This window comes from Rhinolophus sinicus, chromosome 3, assembly GCF_057876585.1.
Source record: "Rhinolophus sinicus isolate RSI-liver-muscle chromosome 3, RSI-T2T, whole genome shotgun sequence".
NCBI classification, from domain to species: domain Eukaryota; kingdom Metazoa; phylum Chordata; class Mammalia; order Chiroptera; family Rhinolophidae; genus Rhinolophus; species Rhinolophus sinicus.
Window position 1 is genome coordinate 27522579 of NC_142503.1, and position 26153 is coordinate 27548731.

The following is a 26153-nucleotide window of genomic DNA, read 5'->3' on the forward strand; positions in this document are numbered from 1 at the left end:
ATTGGTTTTCTTTTTGGTAATATCAGAAGCTAAGAGTATCAGACTTCAGAGATACCTAACTCTGATGTAAGCATTCATGGCATTGCCTTTATTGGTGGAGAATCTATTGTTTCACAGAGGAAATCCTAATATGATGGCTCATATTTCCTAAACAGAATTATATTTTCTGATGTTTTGAGTCATGTCCTATTTAAGAGATCCACTTTTGTGCTTATAATGAAGCACTAATAAATGTGAAATAAAAAAAAATAAAGATAACTGGTAGCAGGACTTTATTAGGCATTTCACAAAGAAACTTTCTTATTTTTACATTATGAACACGATCTTATCAAAAAAATTCACATTTGCTAAACAGAACTGTAGATAGGTATTTTCTTTACACCACATTTATTAAACTATCAATGACCAGATCCTAAAAAGAGAAGGCACAGATCTGTCTCCCTCTGGTGAATTTCTGGTGTCTAATGAAAGAAATGTCACCAGCTCTGCAAATTCCCATCCTTTAGAAATGAAGCAAATCAACACAAATGTGTGCAAGGAGGGACCATGAGATGGAAACATTATATTAAGGGATTTGGGTTTTCTTATCACTTACAGGAATTTCAAGAGAGGAGGAAGGTACCAAAAATGTTCCCAAACTCCACCCACATTGAGATTATGTCAAGGATTCACTGTTGGATATAACGATATTTGAAAATTCTAATTCAGGAATTCTGCCATGGTTTTATTCTCTGTTAACTGTCCTGGAAACTGGCCTTCACTCTCCCTGTTCTTACTCTGGGACGTCTTGCATTGTCAGTTCCTCAGAAAAGGTGCTGGCTATTATAATTTGCTTTGGCAAGTCTCTCTGTCAGCTGTTACCATTGTCAGTGTCCACATTCTGTCCCCTACCTGCTATCTAACTACCACCCAATCTCTTGAGGCGTCACCGACAGGGCTGTGTCTATACCTCAGACTCTTCTGTCTTCTTCTGATAGTCAAGAAAGTTCCTTTCTATGTCAAATTTTCTACAGTTCCATCAGGGACCAGTTCTAATTTGATAAAAATAATTCGTGGTAAGATAATAATGAGGGAGAGTAAAGGATTATTTTGTTACCTCTCTGAAAGAAATTGAATTTTAAAAGAGGCCTTGGTACTGAATTAGAAGGCACTACCATTTTCCAGGGGCCTTTTTCTTGTGTGGGTGTTTTTGGTTATCCCAATTACTGAGGAATATCACTTAAGGGAATAATGGGGGAGACTCTGCACCTCACAATAGGCCAGTGAAGTGAAATTTTGAATGTGGTGGCATTAATCTTATAAAGGTACTTGCTTGATTATTCCATCTATATTTGAATTGGTCCTTCTTCAAGCATCTATAGGACTTGGCATGGATCAACATTTTCCTTCACGAAAGGTATTTGGACTATTGATTTACATGAGGTATCTTAAAAGGGGGTATGGAAGGAGGCAGGATTTTACCCCTTTTAGGTATCCTAGCTGAAAAAGAGAGGCAGGATGGAGAGGGTTGCCAGATTAGAAAAAAAAAAAAAAATTACAGGACACTCAGTTAAATTCAATTTCAGATAAACAATGAATAATTTTTTTAGTATGTCTCATGAAATATTTGGGAAATTCTTATACTAAAAATATTCATTGTTTTTCTGAAACTTGAACTTCACTGGTGTTCTGTATTTTGTCTGGCAACCCTAAATATGGAAAAGAAGTAATTGAGGATGGAGGAAGAGAGGAAATAGGAAGATTGATTAATATTCCATATCCAGATCCCAGGCCCAAGGAAGATTACCGAGTTTTCGCTTCAAGCCTGACACCCTGGGCAGATCCTCAAATTACTCATGAGCTTTCCATTGCTAGACTACACATAGGCAGACCGCAAAAGTGTAAGAGTGTTGCATGCTTGTTTTTTGAGAAGGGAACCATGCTGGAACCCCCTAATGTTGGTGGGTCTTTAGCAACTCTCACAGAGCCAAGGCAGTTTGTCTTAGTTGAGAAGATCCAATTTTTAAAAAGTAATGGTTTGGAGAAACAGTCTTTCATGGAAAACTTATCCTTATAAGCAAAATGGGATAATGTTTGGAAGAACAGTTTTAAAAGTGAACTGGTTCTGTTGCTGATGGAAACAAATATGAATTTAGTCTCCCTGTTTGATAATGAATTTAACAAATTGACCTTTGGAACTTTGGAGAAGCATGGGAAGCTCCACAAGCTGAACTATTGTTTCCTCTTTGTGGGAACTCAGATAAGTTCTAAAGCACATTCCTCATATGATGTTTTTAAAGATCATTTTTAACAAAGACATAATTTCTCTTTAAATTTTAATCCCAAATTGCAAAAAAAAAAAAAAGGCAATGAATTAATGAATTAAGGCTGGTCATAATGTGCCCTTTTTCTTTAGGATAAGTTTGATTTTTTTTTTTCATAAGATACAATATGCTTACACACATATACCATATACAAGTACATACTTTTGAGTCATACAAATACACATTTAGAACTAATACCTATAAAATAGTCTTACAAATGAAATGGAAATTACACAATTTTCAACATACTCAATCAACACATTTTACAAATTCTACAGAATATTTTATCATTGCCATTGAGAAAACAACAATTTAGAGCATTATTTAAAACTGCATGGAACACAGGAGCCACCAATAAGTTATGGCAAAAATAGCATTTACACCCTTCATTGTGTCATTGAAATCTAGTTGAAAAGACTGAAGTGCTGTAAAATAAAATACTTGCAAAAACCTTGTTTAGCATATCCTGAGGGACACTGTGCATTATTTTCTATTAGCAGTTCAAAATGTGAGCACTCTACCTATGGAGCTGTCATTTGGACGAGTAACTAAAAGTTAGAAGATTGTGTCATTGGATCAATAAAACTGTAGAACTGAAAAACTCACGAAAACATGCATTTCCTGAGACTTCCAACTTTCTGACTAGAATCCGACCAGGGGAGAACCTGAACAAGTAACCCTGGCTAAAAGACATCAGAACCTCAAAGAACTTAAAATAACTTTAAGTGGAGATGAGAGGTTGTTTGTTTGTAATTTATATTCAAGTCCATCTTTGATTCTCCAGCATGAAGTGTCATTGACAATGTAGTTAGACTATTACTTCTAGACATTTCTTATTTATGATGGTTTTCATTGATTTTTCTAGTGATTTTTTGCCTCTTAAATGTTTAAATATTTGAATTATGTTTATTTCTACTATTGTGGGAGATATTGATTTTAAAAATTAAAATGACAGTAGAATTAGACTGAGTGATTAGAGTGCAATTTCAACTTGAATAATGTGTGTGTGGGAGACGTGCGTGCTATGTGTGTGTATGTGCATATGTGTGTGTGTGTGTGTTTGCATGTTTGTAGACACATAGGTGCATACATGCCAGACACTTTATGCACTAATACATTCACTGTTAGGTGGCGCTCCATGAAAAGTGACTTTTCCTAGTATGGCTGAAAGTGAATATTGAGGTCATCATACAGAATATCCTAAGGCTTTTAAAAGATGCCTCCTCATTCTCTGCATTCATATGATTGTGTACTAACAAGGGAGACATACATGATAATGGCAGGAGCATTCCTTTTTGGTCCTTCAAAATTACAGACAGGAAAGCAAACCAAAAAAAATAAAACTTTGCATATTTTCCCTCATCCCATCCACTCCTTTGACTTCCTGCTGTAGATTAGGTAAAAGTTGGATTTTGTTTCTGTTTTTTGCCTTGCAGAATTTGTGACATAAAGTCTGAAGAAACAAGCAAAACAGAAAGTGCACCAAGATGTATCGCCTACCATCTTGGGGCCTGTTTGTAGCCCTTGTGTTCCTAGCTCTCTGGAAAGACAATGCCCAGCTCAGACAAAGACCCATCGGCTGAGGCTACGCTCTGACTGCATATCACTAGTCCTCTCCCCCACCTGTTTATTTAAGGCTCACAGCCTGCTCCCTAAGTGCACTCCAGGGCAGGTCCAATGAACAGAAGACAGCCAAAGGCACCTTCTCTCTATCCGCCTTTCAAAAGAATCCCTCCTACTGAACTCTCCAGCTGGAAGACCCACAGTTCACATCTACCTACTCTCTCCTTTAGAAATTAAGGCAAGTCCATTTACTCTTAGGGCCCACTACATAGGTACTGTATGTCCACCTGATAACAATAACATTGGCTCAAAAGTACCTGTTGTCAAACAAGGTTTCTGTGTGCATATCATTAATAACAATAGAAAGCTTTCTCCAGTTAAGAAATTGCACAATTTGTCTAATCCTTCAGCCTGTTTGTTTTTCTTCCAGCACCCAATGATAAATATGGCAAAGCTAATTCTAAGCAAACTTTATAAGAAAGCATCTAAGTTCAAGAAAATACAACATAGTTATCTCTATATTAATTTTTCATTAATATGTTGAAAGATCTGTCTTCTATTATATTTATACGTTAAATCCTTGTGTCACTTCAAGTGTGCTTGGCTAAAGATCCTCCTGAGGAATGAGTAATGAGTAGTCAGAGAGAAAATCTACCCAAAAAGCAAATTTACAGGACATAAATTTTAATAATCCACAACCCTTTAAAAAGGATTCATATTCAATTGCACATAAGAACAGGTGAAAGAGATAGAAAGACAAAAGCACTGCAAAGCAGAACGAAAACTAGTAAATAATTTAGTCCTAAGCTAGGTCATTTTTACAAAAATAATATGATCAGCTACTCTACTTTCAAATGTCTTATCACTCTTTTTCATACACTGTACAGGGTTTAAGTCTTAAAATTAAATTATTTAATAGTATCAATGTTTTCACTTGAAAAGAAGAATGTCTATCCATGTCTCTGTGTGTTTGTGTGTATTTGTATCTGTCAGCCTGCACAGGAGTGGGTATATATTGGTATTTTGCGTATGGCGAGACATATACACACAATCAGAAGGTGGAAAATACCTGTCGTATGTATATATGCACACTGCTTGGTCTACCACACATACCTACACACTTTTCATAAACATTCTCTTCAGTATAAACAATTTCTCTTCCCTCCTTGCAGTTGCTACTAAATACTATTTTCTGATAATTAGTATTAATAATCTTATAATTAACTCCTGATTATTTATAATCTTGACTTACATAATCTTGAATAAACTCCCTTACCTAAGTCTAAGAGATTTAACCACATGTCTTACATTTAGATTAACTAAAAGCTGAGGCCATGCTTTTGTTTCTTTATGGGTGCATTTTACTGTTTTCCCAAGAAACTATTGAGGTATGGTTATTTCTAAACATGAAGGTAAAATAACTCATAATCATAAGAATTTCAGCAAATTTTACAGATTTTTATATATGCCTCACATTATTCCTTGAAGCAAATGAGTAAGGGTTATTGTGCTCTTTGAGATTATTTTTAAATTGTCAGCTGTCACCAAGACAACAAGGAGGAAGCAATACTCAAAGTTGCATTATCATTCTTCTTCCCTGTTGACCCAGACTATCAAATGTTGGACCACAGAAACTTTTGCCTCTGCCTTATTCTCAACCCTAGGGTAGGAAGGAACCCAGAAGAGATGAGTCAGTGCCCATTTTCAGTAAATCTAATCAGATTACATGTATTTAAGAATCTTTTCAAGAAGGTTCATGGATCCTTGATATTTCCTGGACACAGTTTCAAAAATGTTGCTCTGACTCCTGCCATCTTTCTTCCTTCTTCAACTTCAAGTAAAATACCTGAATTAAAGCTTCTTGAAATACGTGTCTGTTCCTCAAAATCTGGGATTTAGAATGACATATTTGGAACTCCTAATTTGAGAGGAAAGCTTGCACAATCTTTCATTCTCTCTTTTCTTCCTTTCGGTTTTTGATCAAGAGAATTGTTAGGAGAGTTTTTGTAAGTGCTCTTTTCAGAGTTCTCTGATTTTAACACACTTACCATTTATCATTTTTTATTTACTGGGCATTTGCAGGGCAATATGATTTAAGAGACTCCTGAATTAAAATAGCAACCATCTCTTCCCCGTCCCCCATTTTTCACTATGGAGTTGGCACTAATAGTTCTTCCAAAGAAGTACTTACTCTATATTTATAGCTGCCTTAAATAGAAATACTGTGAAACACTATTATAACACAAAACCACTGATTATGTCCTCCAATATTACTGATACAGGGAAACTGATTTGATACATATTTTCTATGATAAAATTTAGCGGTGACTGCCCAGTAGCAGATGACTATAGACTATTATACTAAGTCTCACACAACAAATGAATTTCAGTACAACAATGTAATAAACATTCTGTTGGGCATTCAATTGTTTTGAGTCCCATACAGTATCTGATTAAAAAGAGCAAGCAAGAGAGGGAACAGAAAGTTTCAGTTAGAGGATATGGAGAATGTAGGAGCCCTAAGTTGAAATCAGAAACACAATCAAATAAACACTCATGAGTTATACGTTACAAGAACTGATTTTGAAAAACAAAATTCTCTGGTCTTTTTTTAAATCTCTAACACTAGAAGTAGATTTTACTCATCAAAGGGAAATGAAATATTTATACTAATGCAGACTATGATAGTAATCACTCAAGAAATGGATTCCCCCTTTTCCCACCCACTACCAGCCCTAATCCCCGCAGAGACTCAGTGGAATAGGAAAATCAGAATGTTTATAGATCATATGCCTAATACATTGAGTCTTCCCCATCTTACTCATGGATGCTCAACATGGTGCTATCAAGTGTTAGCTTCTCCTTCATCAAAGACATAGTTGAGCTTTATGACAGTGCTGATGAAATCACCAAGTTCTACAAAATCAGCAGTGACAATATTAATGCCACTCTCTCCTGGCTTCTGAGTGCGGACCCACTGCATCATGGCAGGAAGAGCTCTGAGAAAGGAAAGAAAAAGAGAAGTCACAAAGGGCAAGATATGATTTTTCAAGCTCACAATTCCCAGGCTTCCCTTTAGTTTTCTACTTTACTAAAATAAATGCCCCAATTATAGAATGGAGGAATAAGGCCAAATGTACAACGGTAAATTCTCAACCTCTGCAGAGACTCTACAGGAGAAGTATTCACCATATTGGTCTATGCTGGTCTCTGCGTCTTTGGAGATCTCAGATGCTGGGAGAGTTTAGAGTGAAACTTCGCCACAAAGACAATACCATTCTCACACCTGTATTCGGGTCTGGCATGGTGTGACTGCAAACTCTGCAAAGCTATGGGGTGGTAATACATGCACTTAGCAGACATTTATTAAAAACCTACTATTTTCAGGAAATGTGCTAGATGTTGTAAATTGACATAGCTTGACAATAGACAAATCCCTGCATCCAAAGAGTTCACAATTTGGTGGTGGGCAGTTGGAAAAGGAAGAAAATTTTAATATTGTACAACCAGAGCCCATTCCTTTAAACACATTTACCGAACACCTATTATATTCCACTGAAGGCACTTGGAAAAACTTGAGTGAACAAAACCGATAAAAATATTCACCCTTGTGGGGCTTACATTCTAATGAGGAGAGACAGTCATTAAAAATAATCATAAATAAATTATATCACTTTATAGGAGGGAATAAGTGCTATAAAAATGGAGCCAAAAAAGGAGGATAGCAGCGTGCAGAGAGGAATGGGGCAAATTGCAACTTAAAATAGGGTGGTTTAGTAGGTTTCATTGGTGAGGGGACATTAGTGCAAAGGTTAGAGGGAGACAAGGAAGTTGGTCATACGAACTTCTAGGGAAAGCGTTTCAGCTACTGCCATGGCCCTAACGTGGGAGTATGCCGAAGCTCGGAGAAAGGGGAGAGGAGTAAGAGATGAAGTCAGAGACATAATGAAGAAAGGGGCAGACCTTGCAGGGCCCTGCAGAATATTACCCTTTTTTTGAGGTTTACTCTGAGTGAAATGGGGAGTCTTTGGAAGACCTCGAGCAGAAGAGTGGAGTGATCTGACTTTCATTATAGAAGATGATTCATTACCATGGCAGCAGAGGACAGTCACCTAGCCTAGCCTGGGAAGTCAGGGAAAACTTTTCAGAAGAATGCTCCCTGCATGTGGAGCCATTAGGAAGATTTGCCTGAGTAAAGGGGAGAATTGGGGATGGAGGATGATGTCATGAATTTTCAGGAAGAGGAAATACCATTTCTTCATTGACAGAAGTATGGTGTGTGCTTAGGAGTAGAGATGCAAACACACTAATACAGGTGATCTTAATAATGACATGGAATGTTCTAAGACAGCACTCTGGAGTGAAATCTGTGACTTGAGGAAGCAGGAAAAGATTCCATGACAAAGGGATAAGCAAACTGGGACCTGAGAGGTGATAGTACAGTAACAAAGAAAGTGGGAGGAAACACATGTAAACATTAAATTCTTGGATGAGATGGAGAGGGAAAAAGAGCAAGGGGGGGGTGGAGAAAGAATGATGTGGTTAGGACTCTCAAAGAAGTTATATCACAAAATATAAGGAATTCTTAAAAATGTTGAAGAGATAAGAAAAAAACAGATGATACAGTGTGGACATGCAGCAGCCTACCCATCTGTCCCCTCGTTCCTGCCCCTAAAGAAAGGAGAGTCTGTGAGACGGTACCTTTCATGGACTTTGCTTCACCTTTCTGCTTGCACCTATGTCTCCCTGTTTGGCCCCAAAGGATGGCTGGTTAGTCAATGACGGGTAAGAGTCCTCAAAGGAACGAACAACCTAAGCCAAGCGCAGTCACATGGGGGCCATCTGGAGAACTCACAAGGTTGATAGAGGTGAGCACAGCCCCCCATCATTCCCTTGCTAAGCAGAGCTTCTGCCTCTGTGGCTACATTCCTTCCCACATCCTGCTTGGGAAGAGATTCAATGATGTGATAACGTCAGTTTTCCATCTATTTATATGCATAAAGGTTTTGTCCCTTGGAGGAGGTACGTACATCCTGAGACTTACGTTCCAGCCACATGCAGGCAAGGGTGATTTGTTTAATCAGTTTCCTAGTATAATGTGTGAGATTCACAGATCTTAAGATTAACAAGCTCTACTTCCTCATTTGTTAATCAATAAAAGCTATCCATTGGCCTGATTCGGGGCTCAGTCCTTTGAGGCTCGAGTCAGTTGGCCCCACTTGCACTTTATTCTTGGCTACTGTATTTCTTAACCCTGTGCCGGCAGCCCTCCTCGCTTCCCACAACTTTTGTCGTGCAGGATGCAACAATAGAGGGCTTTCAGAAATGAAAACAACTGAATGCTGTTAACCAGGGAAATAATATACTATGATTTGTAATTTGGAGAGATTAATTGCTTTCAGTGTGGAAAAATGAGTGGGAGAGAGGAAGACTGTGGGCAGGAATGACAATTAGGGAACTGTTGAAGCAATCCGGACTAAAGACACTAGTATCTTAAATTGCAGTGGTAGTGATATATTTGAAAGAAACTGAAGAGATAAAATGACAACATTTGATTGGGGTGGGATTGGATATAGATGGAAAGAGAGATAGAGGCCATGAATGATTCCTAGATTTCTAGCAGTATTCTGGAAGGTAAACATCATTCATGAAATTCAGTCTGAGACATGTTGATTTTGAGGTGACTTTGGGATACACAAGTTGAGATCTCAGTTGGTGGTTAAGGACACGTTTGATAATCAGGACACAGAGCTGGTCAGGAGCCATCCCATAGAGAGACTCTTTAGAGCGATGAGCATGGATAAAATTATCTGGGAAGATTTTGAAGAGGGGGAAGAAAAGAGAAGATCACTACATTTAATGGATGGGTAGAAAAGTTAATTCAATACAAAAGAGAAGTAGGCATAGAAGTAGGAAGAAAATCAGGAGCATATAGTGTCATGAAAATCAAGGGGAAAAAAGGAGTCACGTTCTTTTGTGTTCATGAGGCTAAAGCATGGAATGTAATATGTGTGCATATCTCCAGTCTCAGAAAGTATATCTAGTCTAAACAAACTCAACCCATCTAAGGCAAAACTGGGTCAACTGCCTTGAACTACTTCATCCTATGAGTAGAACCTTAAAAATGCTGATCCATGTTTTTCCAGATATACAATTTTCCATTAGACACCGAGAGAGGAGGATCCAGTCGCTTCTAAAAGTCCATAGGATATGAAGTGCCCGATGCCTTCAGAAAATAGACTGGCAGGTGGAGTAATTTGGTCTTCATAGCAACAGTTTCAGAAGAGAATTCTGTCTTAAAATGAAAAATCTGGATCCCTAGAGCACAGATACAAGTCTATTCAAGTTCATTAGAAAGACAGATGCTGTGGCAATGTGTGTGCAGCCATTCAGGTTTGAATTCCATTACTTTTTCTTCTGGACTGGCTAGAGCAGATGGTATATTCCTGTTGTGAAGGTAGCAAACCCTGGTGTTTTAGAAAAGGCAGACACTCTTTGAAAAGAGTAACAGATAGAATGGTTGTTCAACAGATATATTTGAACTCAGGTGAGAAGTATGAGGTAGAGTGGATAAGAATAATGCTGAGGCCAGTGTTGATTCTTCACCCAGTAGCTGGTTCACCGGATCCCGAGGTACAAAGGTACTAGGTCATGGAAGATTCCTGAGCAAACAAATCCCCATCTTAGAACTGTGATCATCATAGAAACTGCTCCTCAGATGACCTCTCCTACTCTAAGATTAGAATTCATGGGCCTGAAGTTAGAACAATTAATTGTTATCCCCATGGAGAGATGTTAGGAGAACACAAGAGTATTCTTCTCTGTTTCTCTATAAAATAAATTGCTTTGAGGATTGATGAAACATCCTTTAGGAATAGCTTGTAGTCTTCACATGAAATATGTTTTACATTTAAAATGTAATTTATTTGAGTAATGGGAACAGTTCTATTTTTCTGTTTAAGATATACTTTCCTAAAGTTAATATGAAACCTAAGACAAAACAAGCAATAATGACAAATTGAATGTCAAATACTCAGACAGTCTTAAGTAGAATTATGTTAAACAAATAGAATCAATACACTGGATTAAAACTAGCAAATGCTACTCAAGTTACTATAATTATTTAGAGAAGCATTTTTAAAACTTTATTCATGATTGTCCCCCCCATTGAGCCTTTTGAAATATTTTTTCCATGCATCCTCATCTTCCATGAAAATTTAATACCACAGATAGACTACATATCTATTTATGTATTATTTGCATATCTTTGCTGTATATAAAAAGAGTAATTATTTTATTTGCCCTCCCCATTTTTGACCCCATTGGGGCAATATTGACACTGAGAATGCATGATTTATAGCTAATTGACAATTTCCAACCATACTTCGTGTTGGACAGATACATAATTAAAGTGAACTGAAAAACCTACTCTAGTGGTAAAAAATATTGGCTCAACATAACAATTTTCTTGGTATAAGACAAAATGGTTAAACTTTAATTCAAAAAAATCATTCATTCATTCATTCAACAAAGATGTATTATTGCACACTCGTGGCAGATAGTGTTTTAGTTATAGCTCCCTAGAGCCATCCTTGAGTTCAGACGTTCTTCATCTCTCTCAGAGAGACGGTGTCACAGCCCTGCCCCCACACTCCTTTTTGTGCTTTTCCTACACTACAGTCAGAACGATCCTTCTCTCAGCTGAGTGCATTATTCTGCTACACGAATAACCACAAAGTCTTCTCTCACTTACAGGATACACCTAGCTGTTCAGCAGTGCAGATGAGACCCTCCATACCTTCCTCACACCGTCTGCCACACACACCCTCATTTGTTGCTACTTCCTACGTGCTCATTTGTTCTCTAGTAATACTGAAATGCTTCTGTTTTCCCTCCCCCCCCCCAGACACCCTGTGGTTTCATGCCTCAGTACTTTTCCAGGCCTTTCCTCTATATGAAATACTATTCCTTCTTTAATACTGTTCTTGGTCTGACTAATTTCTGCTTGCCCTTCCCGATTTGGCTCAGGAATTACCTAAATCCCTCCTGTCCAAATCTGGTTGATGAACCCTTTTCTTTATGAGTTACATTTCTTAAGCGTAGTCCTATGACTGTGTATTCACATAGCGTTGACATTATCCATTTCCATGCCTATTTCTATCAGTGCATACAGTTCATATAAAACAAAAATCATATCATAGTCATCAATACATCCCCTGTACCTACCACGATCTCTGGAACCCAAAAGCAAAACAACACATTTATGGAACTAACAACCTCAATGGATTTGAACCAGTCATGACAATACAATATGGCACAATGGTCATGGGTACAGGATTCTATGGGAGCATAGTAGGTGAAATAATGTATTACACTTAGGAGAAATTAAGGAGGAATTTAAGGAACACATCCCAAGACAGGTAAAATATGAGCTTGGTCATGGCTCTTTAGATAAAGAGGAAGGAAGTTATTTCAAGAAAATGGAACAGCATATGCAAAAGCATATGGGCTATATTAGGTGGGTACAAAAGTAATTGTGGTTTTTGCAATCCCCTTCTCATTTCTTTCCCTATTCAGTCTCTGGCAACCACCATTCTATTCTTTGCTTCTATGAATCTATTTTTGATTCCTTATATAAGTGATATCACATAGTATTTGTCTTTCTGTGTCTATATTATTTCACTTAGCATAATGTCCTCCTCACAATACTGTATACTAAAATTGACTAAGAGGGCAGATCCTATGTGAAGTGTTCTTACCACACACACATAAAAAATAATAAAAATGATAAAAGAGGCAGGAAAAAAACTTTGGGAGGTGATAGGTATGTTTATGACCTTGATGGTGGTGATGCTTTCCCAGTATAAACTTATCCCCAAACTCATGGAGTTGTATACGTTAAATATGTACAACTTTTTATGTCAATCGGACCTCAATAAAGTGGTTTTAAATAAAAGCATACAGGCATGAAAGAGATGATGCGATTAGGAAAGAAAAAGTGATCAGAGAGTAGGCGCCATGGAGGTATGGGGACAGTAGGAGGAGCGATTGGACTAGTGGAGGAACAGGAAGGTGTTTTGGCCAGATTGGTAAGAACCCCCTTGGACAGCCTGTGGTGTGAGAGCTTCATTCTCCACGCACTTAAAGCTTCATCATTGATTTTGCCCAATTAAAGAAGAGTGCCGTGATTTCCCACGCAAAGAAGCATCTAATATTAATTCCATACAAAGTGTACCATCTAATGACACTGAAACTTGTATCTCTTCATATATAAAGAGCTCATTGTCTCCCTTTGAAAGTTCTCAGATTGCTATGAGACCCTGAAAAAACTTCATCCTTCCTTCCTTCCTTCCTTCCTTCCTTCCTTCCTTCCTTCTTTCCTCCCTTCCTTCCTTCCTTCCTTCCTTCCTTCCTTCCTTCCTTCCTTCCTTCCTTCCTTCCTTCCTTCCTTCCTTCCTACCTTCTTACCTTCCTTCATGTTGTATTCGCTTTTATAGACAAAAAGTGACTAGCAGAAATTTAAATAATGTTCACTAACATTATGAAGAAGAACATTTTAAGTAAAGTTATGTAATATGAAGAGATTATTAAATTACCTTCTAATTTGTATATTAATATTTTAGTATCTATTTATGGAATGATCTGCTTTAGTATAGAAAAATGTGATGATACAAACATAGCAATGTTGTCTTATAAATGCCACCCTTTCTCTTAATCTCTCTTTTTCATCAGATGGTGGATTTATAGTGTTTACTTGTGAGACCTCACTGATACCAGGAGAATCATTTCAAGATAAATATTTAAATATTTATCTAATCTGGTCTCTAATCTTGAGCCAGACTATTTCTACTCAAGTCTCAGCACCAGCATTTAATATAAGCAAGTCAATTAAGACTGCAAGCCTCAGTTTCACCATCTATTAAATAGGTATGATAATGAAGATTAAAACAGGTAGAGCATGTAAAGTGCTTAGATGAGTGCCTAGCTCTCTGTAAGCGGTATTGTACTGAATAGCCACTGAGTGACAGCCTATACAATGCCCTCTCCCGGAGCTACAGAATCTCAAAGAAGCAAGACAGCAGGCAATTCTGAGCAATACCCAGCCATGATACAGTTGTGATGTAAAAGTGAGCCTGCTGGATTTCTTTCCAACTTTCACAATTCCAATTAAAGACAGAAAGAGGGTGGGGAGTGGGAGATGTCCTGGTGCTGTCAGGGCAAGACTGGTGATGAGGCTTTTGGGGGAAATACCCTTGGAAGGACTTTGTTCCTGGGCACATAGTAACATCCAAGCATGCATTTCCCATCATAGATTCTAAATGAATGGTAAAAGAGCAGGTCCAGAACAAAAACTTGGTACTTAAAGCCTCAATGCCCTTCTCCGGAATGTGCAACTCTCGAGGGAAGGCATCTTCAAACAGAGTGCAGGTTTCTTAGAAGAGAAACAGGCAAGTCTACAGGAATCAGAAATCGCTCTCCAAGGAAGCAAAAAGAGGAGAGAGATGTGGGAATCAGAAGTCTTCTGATGTGCTGGCTTTGAGAACTGGCTTTGAAAAGAATGAAAGGAAAAGATTTAGGAGTTCTGTCACCCTCTATCAGTGTGCTGACCTTGACTTATGAATTCACATTAATCTTCTACTCAGAATGCTTCAGTCATCTCTCGGTGCTTTTAGGACAAAAATAAAAATCCTGAACTGCCCTATAGGGCCCTGAACAATGGCCGCTGGTGGCTTCTCCTGTTTCATCTCCAGTCTCTCTCCCCATCTTGGAATTCTAGCCATATCCTCAGTCTTGCTCATCTTGACCAGCCAAATTTTCCTCAGGAAACTTTGTAAATGTTGTTGTTGTTGTTGTTTGTTTTGGAAACCAACTATGGTTTTCTTTCCGGTCCCTTCATTTGGCCAACTCATCCATCTTTCAGGTGATAGTTTAAATGTCGCTTCTTCAAAACATTAGTCAGAATTGGAATTATACTGATGTGACAGATATTGATCAATATCTGTCTCCCCAACTAGACTGCGATCTCTTTGAGGACAAGGAGTGTCTGTTTCCTCACGTTGTATCCCTGGAGCTTCACATAGTGCCTGGCCTAGACTGAGTACTCGATAAATATTTGTTGAATAAATGAACAGGTTTTACTTTTAGAAACAAAAGATTTACTTTTGGAATAGAAGTATGTGCAGTAATACAATTCATGAAAGGGCTACTCTGCTTTGTTCACTGAGGCTATTGCACCAGATTTTAGTTGGTGAATTCACTGCTATTTTGCTAAATAAAAGTGTTTTCTTTGAAACTCACTTGAAGGATTTTAACTTTTCCTAACTTGGCAGGTCTCACTTGCAAATTTTCAAACTGACCAGTCAATCTGCAAAACGACTTTCCCTGAATTATACGTATAGTGCCACGAGGTTCTGTGATAATCATAGCAGCAGTCATCATCAGGTTTATAAAAATAAAGTTTATTAGAATTAAACTTAATTCATCAGATTTCTTTAATTTAGTTATTATTTTAATTACTAATTATAATTATATAATTTAATTCTTTAACTTTATTAGAAATTTTTAAGAATCCATGTCAAATTCATGTTCAAGTGTGTGTGTATACATAATATTTTTACAACAAATGCATTTTATATATGCTACTTCTCTAACTTCTCTAAACTGCATGCTTTGCAGTTATGCATGAACAGTTGTGGACAATAAAATACTTGTGTTTTCTGGTGAATTTTACTTGAATGCATTTAATTTTCAATGAACTATTTCTTTTATTGAATGGAATAGAATCTTCAAAATCAATTCATTAACTTTTACAGAACTCTTTGATGCACTTGGGGATAAGATTACTATGAAAGTGTCAGAGTAATCTGCCTGTTCTAAACCTAGCCTTTGTTGATCTGCAATGTTCAAAATAATAATCACAGGTCTTTCGTCCCCTGAACAACTCAGTCAGCCAGGAGCAAGCAACTAATTAAAATCAAGTCTGACATATTTTAAAATGTGATTTCCTGTCAATCTGGCTATTTCTGAAAGCTTGGAAATTTCATGTGAAAATGTAAAGCAGGAAAAAATAAAACAAAACAAAAAGACAAAAGGAAAAGAACAAAAAAAAGGTTGGCATTTTATGCACCGAAGCATCCAGTGATAAAAAGCAGGGCCTTTGCATCTGTACGTTTGAACCTTGGAATGGGGCTTCAAAACAACCTCTGGTATTTTGAACGGTGCATGTCATAAATCGTAACTTCCGTAAACACAAGGCTTATCATTTTTCACTAGACCTGTTTCTGTTCAGGAAGCAGCATAGCTGATTTATGTCTAATGAAAATAGCTCATTTGATAAAGGATCGGTTTTTCTGTTAAAATTGCATTTAAAGAAAGAATTAAGTCACATGAATTATCTGTAAAACAATGTCCTAACAAGCAACTCTGGAGATTTTCGAAGACCTGTGCTCTCCTGAGTGGAGGACTACAGCCTTCCAAGGTCTTCCTTTGACCTGCACTATGTAGTTACAGAACTACACTTAAATAACTGCAACTATTGAGGTGTAAAACAGAAAATAATTAAAGGCAACACTAAACATATGTTAGTCAATCTGAAGTTTTCCCTTGGTGGCTGTGAAAGGAAGAAATCCCTCTCTCCTTGACTTTCCCAGATTCTCTGCTCAAATCAAGATCAAACTCCATTCGTAGCTTGATAAAGACATCTGTTTAACAAATATTTATAAACACCTCTTCTGTGCTACACATTATTCTGTGAGCTGAGGTCATGATGGTGCTCAGAAACACACACAGCTCTTGCTCTCCTGGTACATACAGTCTAGGAGGAGAGAGAGAAATTTATTAAAAAGAAACAGAAACTATCACATCAACTTTATCGGTGTTAAGAGAGAACATGTATAGTAATGTGTTTTATTTATAATCTTGCAAAACTTTTGCAGACCCTCTGAGTCTCGATTTCCCTTAATTGTAAAATTAGGAATAATCACACTCTGGAGGTAGATACCCACATATCAGGTGACGATATCCATGAGGGTACTATTCAAATGTACCCCAATAGGTCCAGGGTTGTTATATGACTTAGCCACAGCCACAAGTGCAGACATGTTCCAGAAGACCCGAGAGCTGCCGTCCCACCAGGAATGTTGGGCACAGGGAATGACTAACCTTCACCATTATCCTAGCTATACTAGCTGCTTTAGGTTGTCAAAGGGACAAGCTCCAAGTCCTCAAGAGCACACAGAAGCTATTTCACCTCGTTCCTATGCCTGGCAGGTTGTTAGTTTATTTTATTTCTGTGTTTGTTTAACAAATAGCAATGCAGTCAAATCAAAGCAAAAGACACCATCCATTTCCTTTGATGATGGCAACAGGAGCCTTTTTTATTGTGGCATGGAATAAAAACATTAAAAAAAATCCATTTTCAATTAAAATAAGATCACATAAACTGCAAGAAAAATGATGTTTAGACTTCATAAAATGTCCTGTGTCCTCAGGCTCATCATTTGCTCCCAGCCAATGTTTCAGAATAAGCCGTAAACCCTGCAGGAGACAGAATGTGAGCTCAGTCAGCCCTCTGACAAGGCCTCCTGCTGTGCAGACTATTCTGTCTGCTAATTTTGTAATGGAGCAAAGGGAGAAAGAAAGCTTCGCAAATTCTAAACAAAGAGACCATCGGGTACATTAAGATTTAGATTGCCCGGAGGCAGACAATGGGATTTCCTTCAAGAGGAGTCTCAATAGAATGGACACTTCTGAATGGGAACAAGTATTCCCACCTCAGTCTCCTCCTCAGTACCAAATAGCTCCTCACTCAGCGCACATGGTCCAGAAATCAGGGAATTCAAAGTTCAAAGCAATTTACTTTATTCAAAGCCTCCTCCAGTTTCTATCTGTTGGCATCAGGCCTTCCTTTTTCCTCTTTGGAAAGATTTCCATTTGCTAAGAAAAAGCTGCTGCTAAACTTGTGCTGAAAAGAAATTTTCTCAAGGACCAGCTAGATTTATCCCTTGGCTTTCAACGGTTCCTAGCTTGGGGTTCCTGGACCTAGGGATAGCAGAGGAACTAATGTTGAAAGCCATGACAGAAATCAGTCACCGATGAACTGTGGTCACATACGTTAACTGAAATGCCACTTTTCTTTACAGTTGACAGAGTCATTTTACCAATTCAGGTTTAATATTGACCTACCTATTAGTTGTTAAGGTTCAAGTGGAATTCTGTATGCCTTTAATTTTTATAATGGGGATGTAAGTTATTACTTATATACATGTATTAAGAGGAGAAGGGCTCTGTGATGGAAAATGGTGTAAGAGGTCCTTGGTGGTGAAATCCTGGGAACTACTGGTCTCATCATATTCATGAATTCCTTCATAATGTCAACAAATGTTTACTGAGTACTTACCAAGTGGCAGTTGTTGGGGCAGATACAGGGATGAATTAGACATGGTTCTTGCCTTAATTATGGGGTTAATTGCAGAATTACCTGAACTGCTACAAATAGAGATTTCTTAATTGCTCTTTATAAGCTTTGCCTGGAAACACTGGAAAACGGAGATGTCCATGAAGCCTCTTTAGGCTCATGAGCTAGCTGCTGTCCTTTCTTGGCATACACTCCAATTCCAATGGAAATATTCCACGGACTCTTATAAATTCATGAGGCTAAATAAAAACTACCCTCCAAGGACTCATACGTTAAGTGAGCATTTATCGAGTTTTAATGGACTGACTGCAGTCGATACAGGGGACAGTTGAAAGAGTAAGAGCTTTAGAACAGACAGAGCCTTATCTGAGTTATGAACAACGCGTGACCTCAGGAGGGCAGTTAACCTCCCAGGTGCTCATTTTCATTGTAAATGGGACAATAATGGTACATATTTCATAGTATTTTTTCAAGAATAAAACAAAAACAATACAAAAATCGAATGCTATAACATAGAGGTGGTATAACATAGAGGTTAAAAGTGAAGACTTTGGGACGGATTGAATTCAAATACTGGTGCTCTCAGTTCTACTTGTGTTACTTCAAGCAGGTCATTTAACTTTTTCTAGCTTCAATTTACTCACTCGTGAAAGAGAATAAAAAGATTGAATTAATGTGAAGATTAAGTGGAATCGCATGCATATAAAATGTAACACCATACCTGAGAGATGAGAACTCAATAAATCGCAGCCGCTATTGCATTTTTAGTATTAATGCTTAAAGTGCTTACCACATAGTTAAATACATGTTAGTTCATTTTTCCGAGTTTTTGGTTACTTTAAGGCAAGTGGCTGAAAAAGTTACTCTAGGTATAGATGGGTAGTGACTGCTGTGAATGGGCTGCTCAGATCCTCCCTTGCAGGTTGAAGGCACTTACTGTTCCAGTGGCCAGGAGTGTTGTTGGCTGTCAGCACTCAGCTGAGTTTCTGTCCAAGAACTGCCTTCAGCCAAAAAGTCACCTCAAGGTCACACACCCTTCCTGGGGACAACCTATATCCAATGACTGATTAAAGAGCAAAAGGCCAAAAAAATTACCCCTGCTAAATATGCATGATTGCATTGGCCCACAGACACGTGCACTTTGGGGAAGAGTGTATGAGTATGACGTCATTTGCTTCAACTCCGAAAGTTCATCGAAGCTCCAGAGCTCCCTGTAGGTTGGACTGAGGCCCTTGTTGTGACTGCATCACAGCCCAACTTCTCCCTCTACCCAGTCCTGTTTTCTTCTCTGTCCCATAGGCATTGATCCCAAGAGAACTCGGAATAAACGGCACACAAATCTCAGCATCTTAGAATCTGGTTCTTGGAAAACCCAAACTACAAGGCTCCAATTCAGATGGCAGGAAATTGTGTGATCAGTAGATTCTCCTTCACCCCCAGGAGGAATCAAAAGTGCCCTCTGGCAACCTTAATGGGATGAAGAACTTAAAACCACATTTCCATTTCCAAAATGCAACATGTCATTGGCTGGCTTCAGGGGTTGTTTTTTTTTTGGGGGGGGTGGGGGGGAAGGGGGAAGGAATCACCTGAGAAAAACTGCACTAATGTAGTGCCATACACTGTGCAAACTCATATGGGTACCTCCACTTCCTCTGGTAAAGAAAAAAGGCCATCAAAACTTAGAAACAGAGACCACACAACCTTACTTCAGTTTTCTATTAGGGTTTTCCTCTATATACCATTAAGTTTTGAATAATGTATCAGAGGCTCAGAAAATCTAAAGCTACTTCTAAAGAAAACATTTGTCATGGTCACTCTGATGGTAGACTTTTCCAGTCCAAACTGCCCAGCAGAAGCTGAGGGACATTTATTATATCATCACAGCCTTTTGTGTATAGTACTTTGTGCAATTCCATTTCCCTGACACATTTTTTTTCCAAAGATGAGTATGGTTATAGCATCCATTATAGCGTTCAATTTTTAAAAACCCAAATACAGAAATTTCCCATTCTGAGAGAAAATGCTAACAGGAAGAATGAATACAACAGAATTTAATCTGATCATAATATTCCAGATGCTAATGTGTTTGTGTATCTACGGGCCAATGTAATCATGCATAATTATCAGGGGTAATTTCTTTGGCCTTTTCGCCTTTAATCAGTGACAATTGCAGGTGCAAAGGGTAGAGGAATATGTCATCTGTTCTGTAAGAGAATAATATTCACTATGCTATTAATTCTATAATTTCCTCCTGACAGAGGTCTTACAAAGTCAGAGTCTTTTCATATACCAAAAGAGTACAAAATTTTAAGTCAATTAGTCTGAGAAGAGTGTTTTCCATTCTATCATCTGTTGGTTATATCTTTGGGAAATTATGTTACCTGACATTTTTAAATTGCCACTTTAGCATTCCTTGACAACATGGAAAATTTCTAGGAACTTAAGAACATGCAATAAATATTGCCAAACCATGCAGGTATCATATGTGTGTCTTTTTGTTAATACATCCTTCCTTTTATATTTCCTCCTTGCCACCCTTACAAAAGTGTCAGAATATATCAGGTTTGAAAATGTCCTTAAGGCATTTATAAACAATGACCACATTCTCTAAAACAAAGTTTCCTAAACTGAGTTCCATGGGACAATGTTTCATGAGAGAGTCAAAGATATTCCTAAGAAAAATAAATATTCCTTTGGTCAAAAACATTTAGGTAATGTTGAAACCTCTTTGATGTCACAGTACACATAATAGCGTCTTAAGCATATTATCATATTAAGGACATTAAGATGTTATTGAAATAGGTTAAGAACTTAATGCGTATTTCCCTGTTTTCAAACTGGTGTTTCCCAAACTTATTTGACCCAAGAACAGTCCCACAACCACCAACACACAGACACATACATATCCTTTTTATTTCTTCCTCCAAATCACCAATGGACATCTAGTGGACCCAATGGTCTACAGAACACTGTTCTGGATTATTGCAGTCCAGTGTTCTTTTCAAGGGCTCAACTCTGCCATATGTTTCAGGGACCTGAAATTATCATAGCCTCCTGAATCAGACCCTCTTATTTTTGAACTGCTCCCACTATTAGAAGGTTCTTTCTGACCACCCACTAGTCCTTCTTAGGTTCACCCAGAAAAAGTCTATTTTTCTTCAATATGATATTCTTTTAAATATTTGAAAATAATTGGGACTTTCCTTCCCTACCATCTGTATCACCCCCTTTCCATCTTAAACATCCTATTTCCTTTCCTTAGATAATTCAGTTTGGAGCCTTCTTACTGTCCTTGCCACTCTCTTCTGAATACTCCACTTCATCTATACATCCTCCAAAAGAGGTACAGTGCAATTTTCTAACTATAGACTATAGCACCCTCATTCTGGGTGCTATTGTTCTCTTATTATGGTCAAGATTATTTGGACTATTTTTCTAGTAATGCCTCAAGTTCATTCCATCATCACTCTTACCTGAAATTCTTTAACAGTTCCTTCTGAAGGAAGCAGGAAAGTATTAGGCAGTACTAGTGGAGGGAAAGCAACAGCTACTTCTAGAAGAGTTAACACAAGCTTGCTACCTTACACATTCTTCTCGCGTTTCACCTCAGGGAATTTTCTCTCTGATGCCAAAGAAGAGAAAAAGCATGTCTCCTACCAGAACTGTAGGAAAGCCCTCTAGCGTGGTCTAAGGGTGGATAGGGGCTGGAGACTAAAAAGTGGGAGCGCATGAGAAATATGGAAGTTTTGATCCTCTAGAAGGTAGCTCCAGCTGGCAGTAGCAATGTTATTGTCAGGGGATGTTAGCCAACCAGGTAAGTCTCCTCTGGGTTATTTTAGACTTAAGATGTTAACATAAGAGAAATTTGTGCAGATTCAGAGACATTTTTGAAAAATATCCATTTTCCAATATTTGAAATCACATATGCCTGTGTAAATTATCCACCTGCCTGATTGAGTCTACACTTAGCGAACACAGAAGCAGCGTTTGGCAAGGTGACATAATGACAATAATGCTGCCCTTCCTCAGGGCTGCTGCTCACTGTAGCTTTAATTAAGCCATTAATTAACTAGCTATTGATTCTAAGAGTCACTGAACATAGAATTTGCTATATGAAAGAAGAACATTATTAGCAACTGTGTCTCGTTGTATTGTAGGTAAGCGTGTGAAAATTTGGTCCTAAAAGAACCCCTGCTACACTTTTTTCTTCATTAAAATCTCCCTTTACTTTAATCTATAAGGCTATAAAAATGCCTCTCCCCAAAAGGTGAAATAAAATGCTTCCTTGTGATAGACCAGTCCTGGGTCATCTCAGGGGAGGTTTGTAAGGGTAAGTCTTTAAAAGTTGTTATAAAATTGATTCAGGTGGGAATAGAAGGAAAGATACTGGCATAGAGAAGGCCAGGAGCTTTCTGGTGGGGACAGGAAAAACTGTTGAAAATTCAGAAAAGAGGCTCTGGGGTGTGTGTGTGTGTGTGTGTGTGTGTGTGTGTGTGTGTGTTTTCTGTAATCTCAATTAACTTCCAAAGTTCTGTAGTCACATATACAATTGCATTAACTGCATGTTTTTATATAGTCGATGCGGCTTTCCTAGGTCCTTCCATCAGCAGTACCTCTGTGAGATAATGAAGAAGGAGTTTCATTCAGGGAATGAGGGGACCAGCACACACTGCCTTATATCAGTGCATTTGTCTACAACTAGATTTTGAACTTGACTGCAAACAGTGTCCCTGAAAACAGACAATAACATGACACTATGCAAGTAAATAGCTAACATACCCAAGTATCAAAACTACCCTAGAAGCACCGACATATATTTTACATATAATTGACACAATATATTAAACAAAAGTTGTAAAATAATGTGAATGCCAGGGGCTCTCAGTTTCTCTGCTCTAGACTAGAAGTATAGTTAAAGAAATCTCGTCCATTCTGTACCACTGTAGACCGGAACATTTTCTGTCAAACAGCCCCAGTTCAAATTGGAAAGGAACCCACGAAGGGAAGTTGGAAGTGAATTAGACAGGAATGCGCCATGATGGGCGTTGTTTCCAAGACTGTGGGGCCTGCTGCTCCATAGCTTCGCCTGCCCTGCTCTCAGGAGAGGCAAGGCCAGGGAAGAATCTTCTCCCAAGGCGTCAAAATCTCTCTGATGGGGACCTGTTTCAGAGGGACAGTGCTATTTTCAAGTGAAAGAATGACTGCCTACTTTTCAACGAAAATTTGAAATCAGCAGGAAGTGACCCAAAGAATATTGCTGTTAATTGTATTAAGAACTCACATCCCACGGGAAGCCATTAAGTAGAAAGTGTTTGAAAATACGTTCAAATGTGTGGCTTCCTTAGCTACTACTACTAAAATGTATTTTATAACAGGTTTCAATCCTGGTAGTCAGTTTCATTTTAGGGGTAGAAAGGGTTTTCCATTAAACAAAGAAACAAACAAATCCTTGCTAATATCCTACTGAAGTAAGGTATTTTAAATAAATGTAAAAGATGTTGCTGCTAAAATACCATTTTTGAATGCTGCCCATGACTATTCCTGTTGATGAATAAAGGTTCATAACGTTGAATTACTTTTCTTATATTATCATATCTAGTGAAATTAAGTGGACAACAAAATCAGTAAGGTTAACTTGAGAATTATGAATTCTTGATTCTAAACCTGGTTCTACGACTTACAGACTATCCCTGGAGGACAACACCATCAACATCACATTTCTACACTGCGACATCAATGTCCAGCATGAACGGCTTCCTTCCTGACTATAAAAGTCATTTTCAAAACCAATACTGTGACTCCACTTGAACCATGTCTACAAGTCACTAACTGTCTCCGTGCAATGTGCAGGGATTATTAGGAAACTCAGATATTATCATGACTGTGAACACCCTTGAAAACTTCAAGTGCCCTCCAAATTTAAGTTGTTCCAATTAAATGAATTATTTGGAATTGTATAAACTGGAAACCCTCCTGGCCCTCAGCTGAACCTTTTACTTGCAGATGGGTTGGATTGCCATTGGGTTTTCAATGTTTGTTCACCCAATGTGCCTTAGTTATGCATCATTCCTCTTACCTTATTAGCAGCCATAAATAACGGTGAAGAAATAGTCAAGATCATGGTAGAAAAGAGTTTCTATCATTCTTTCTTTTTACATTAGTTAGACTATCGCCTATGTTACTATTCTCAAATAACTTGAATCTTAAGTGAAGTTGAAGTCATCCAGTTACTACCTACCTGTAGGTTATAAACAGATTCCAGCATGTTGCTTTGGGACCAAACAACTCAAGTGGGTTGCAAAGGAGTTAATTCTTAGTCATGTTTTCTTGCTCAAGATGAGGTCACAGCCCTCTCTCAGTTGGAGTTTTCACCATCCACACAAAGGCTTTATTCTATTCGTTGTAATAAATGAGACTTGATTATGGGGCTGAGGTCTGGTGGGCTCCTGTCTTCTCATCTGTCTATTCAAGAACAAATCTGGGAAGGGATCTGCCCCTTTTAGAAATGAGCATAGCAGCATGCAGATGTGATTTTGAGAGCACTTTCCCCTATGGGATATTCTATATCTCCTCTAATGAACCAATCCATGGTGACATAAGCTTAGGCAGTGTATCCCACTCTGGGATCCTTCTGGCTAGTGATGTCATAGCTTTCAATTGATCCTGTTAAAGCATACTGCATATCAGGCACTGTTCTAGGCAACCGAGGTGCTGTCTTAGGTGCTGAAGAGTGTGTGAAAAGGAGATCTTCAAGTTTCTAGTTCAAATCAGAAAACCTAACCACACACTCAGGAAATCGCCCGAGTTTCACTATCTGTGCACTAGTTAGATGTTATCGACTCTGTCCACCAAACTCTTTAACAATGGTACAGAAAGTCTAGGTCTCAAAGAGCCTGAGCTAAAAAACAGTTTGATGATTAAGATGAAGGTTCACAAACTATGTCTTATTAAACATACAAAGTCAGTTCTCCAGAATGCTTTGTAAATTTAACATGGATATTCTATTATCAGCTTCTCCACATTGATTTAATATATCAATAGTCAAAAGCAACTGGTGCAGGAAAAAAATTCAAAACAGAAGCAAAACCCTCAAAAAAATATTGTGCCACTGAGCTCCCGGATGCCTCAGTTGGTTGGAGCGCGTCCTCTCAACCACAAGGTTCCCGGTTCAACTCCCACAAGGGATGGTGGGCTGCACCCCCTGCAACTAGCAACGGCAACTGGACCTGTTGCTGAGATGCACCCTCCACTCTACTGTTCCTGCCCTGGGTTCTTACCTGCTTACTGTGCTTCTAAGGTATAGGTATGTGGAGAACACTTTATACACAATGATATAGGGAAATTGGATGAAAGATATTAAGAGCATGTTTTTTCCTTCAAATGGAGGGACTATCCTTTATTACACAGTCTAAACATTTTATGTTTACTTGAAATCTAGCTGGTTTGGTTCAAAATCTTTTACATAAACAGAAAAAAACCTCAAAGTCAAAACAGAATATCTCCAAGTAGCCCATGAATATTTTGAAAATGAATTGCTGTTAGGCAAAAAGAAAATTAACTTTGTTTATATGCAAAGTAAGTGCCTTCCTTTTGTCTAAAATAAATGGTCAATTCAATTCTAAAGTCAAAATTTCTAATCCCAGTAGGTGGTTCCATGTTGTACAACTACAAAAATCTTTAAATTCAGTGGGTATCTACATCCTAAGCATTGGATTTGAATAATTTAAAACCATAACACATGTTATTCTCTAGACAGAATATTTTTAATCACAATGAAAATCCAATATGCTTAATCCTGGAGAATATAAATGACATCCGCTAATAGTGAGTTCTCACATTTTTCTGATCTTAATGAAAATGTTCTTCAATGA

At 38.0% G+C, this 26153-nt stretch overlaps 1 protein-coding gene across 1 annotated transcript in view; it reads right to left on the minus strand.

Annotated features, from left to right (window-relative positions):
• Nucleotides 1-255: 255 nt before the first annotated feature.
• The window catches only part of PLCXD3 (phosphatidylinositol specific phospholipase C X domain containing 3), a 141319-nt gene continuing 115421 nt past the window's right edge, over nucleotides 256-26153 (minus strand). The window contains exon 3 of the mRNA XM_019748556.3: nucleotides 256-6865. Coding sequence (XP_019604115.1) covers nucleotides 6712-6865 — 154 coding nt within the window. The 3' untranslated portion in view covers nucleotides 256-6711. The remainder of the gene's footprint in view (nucleotides 6866-26153) is intronic.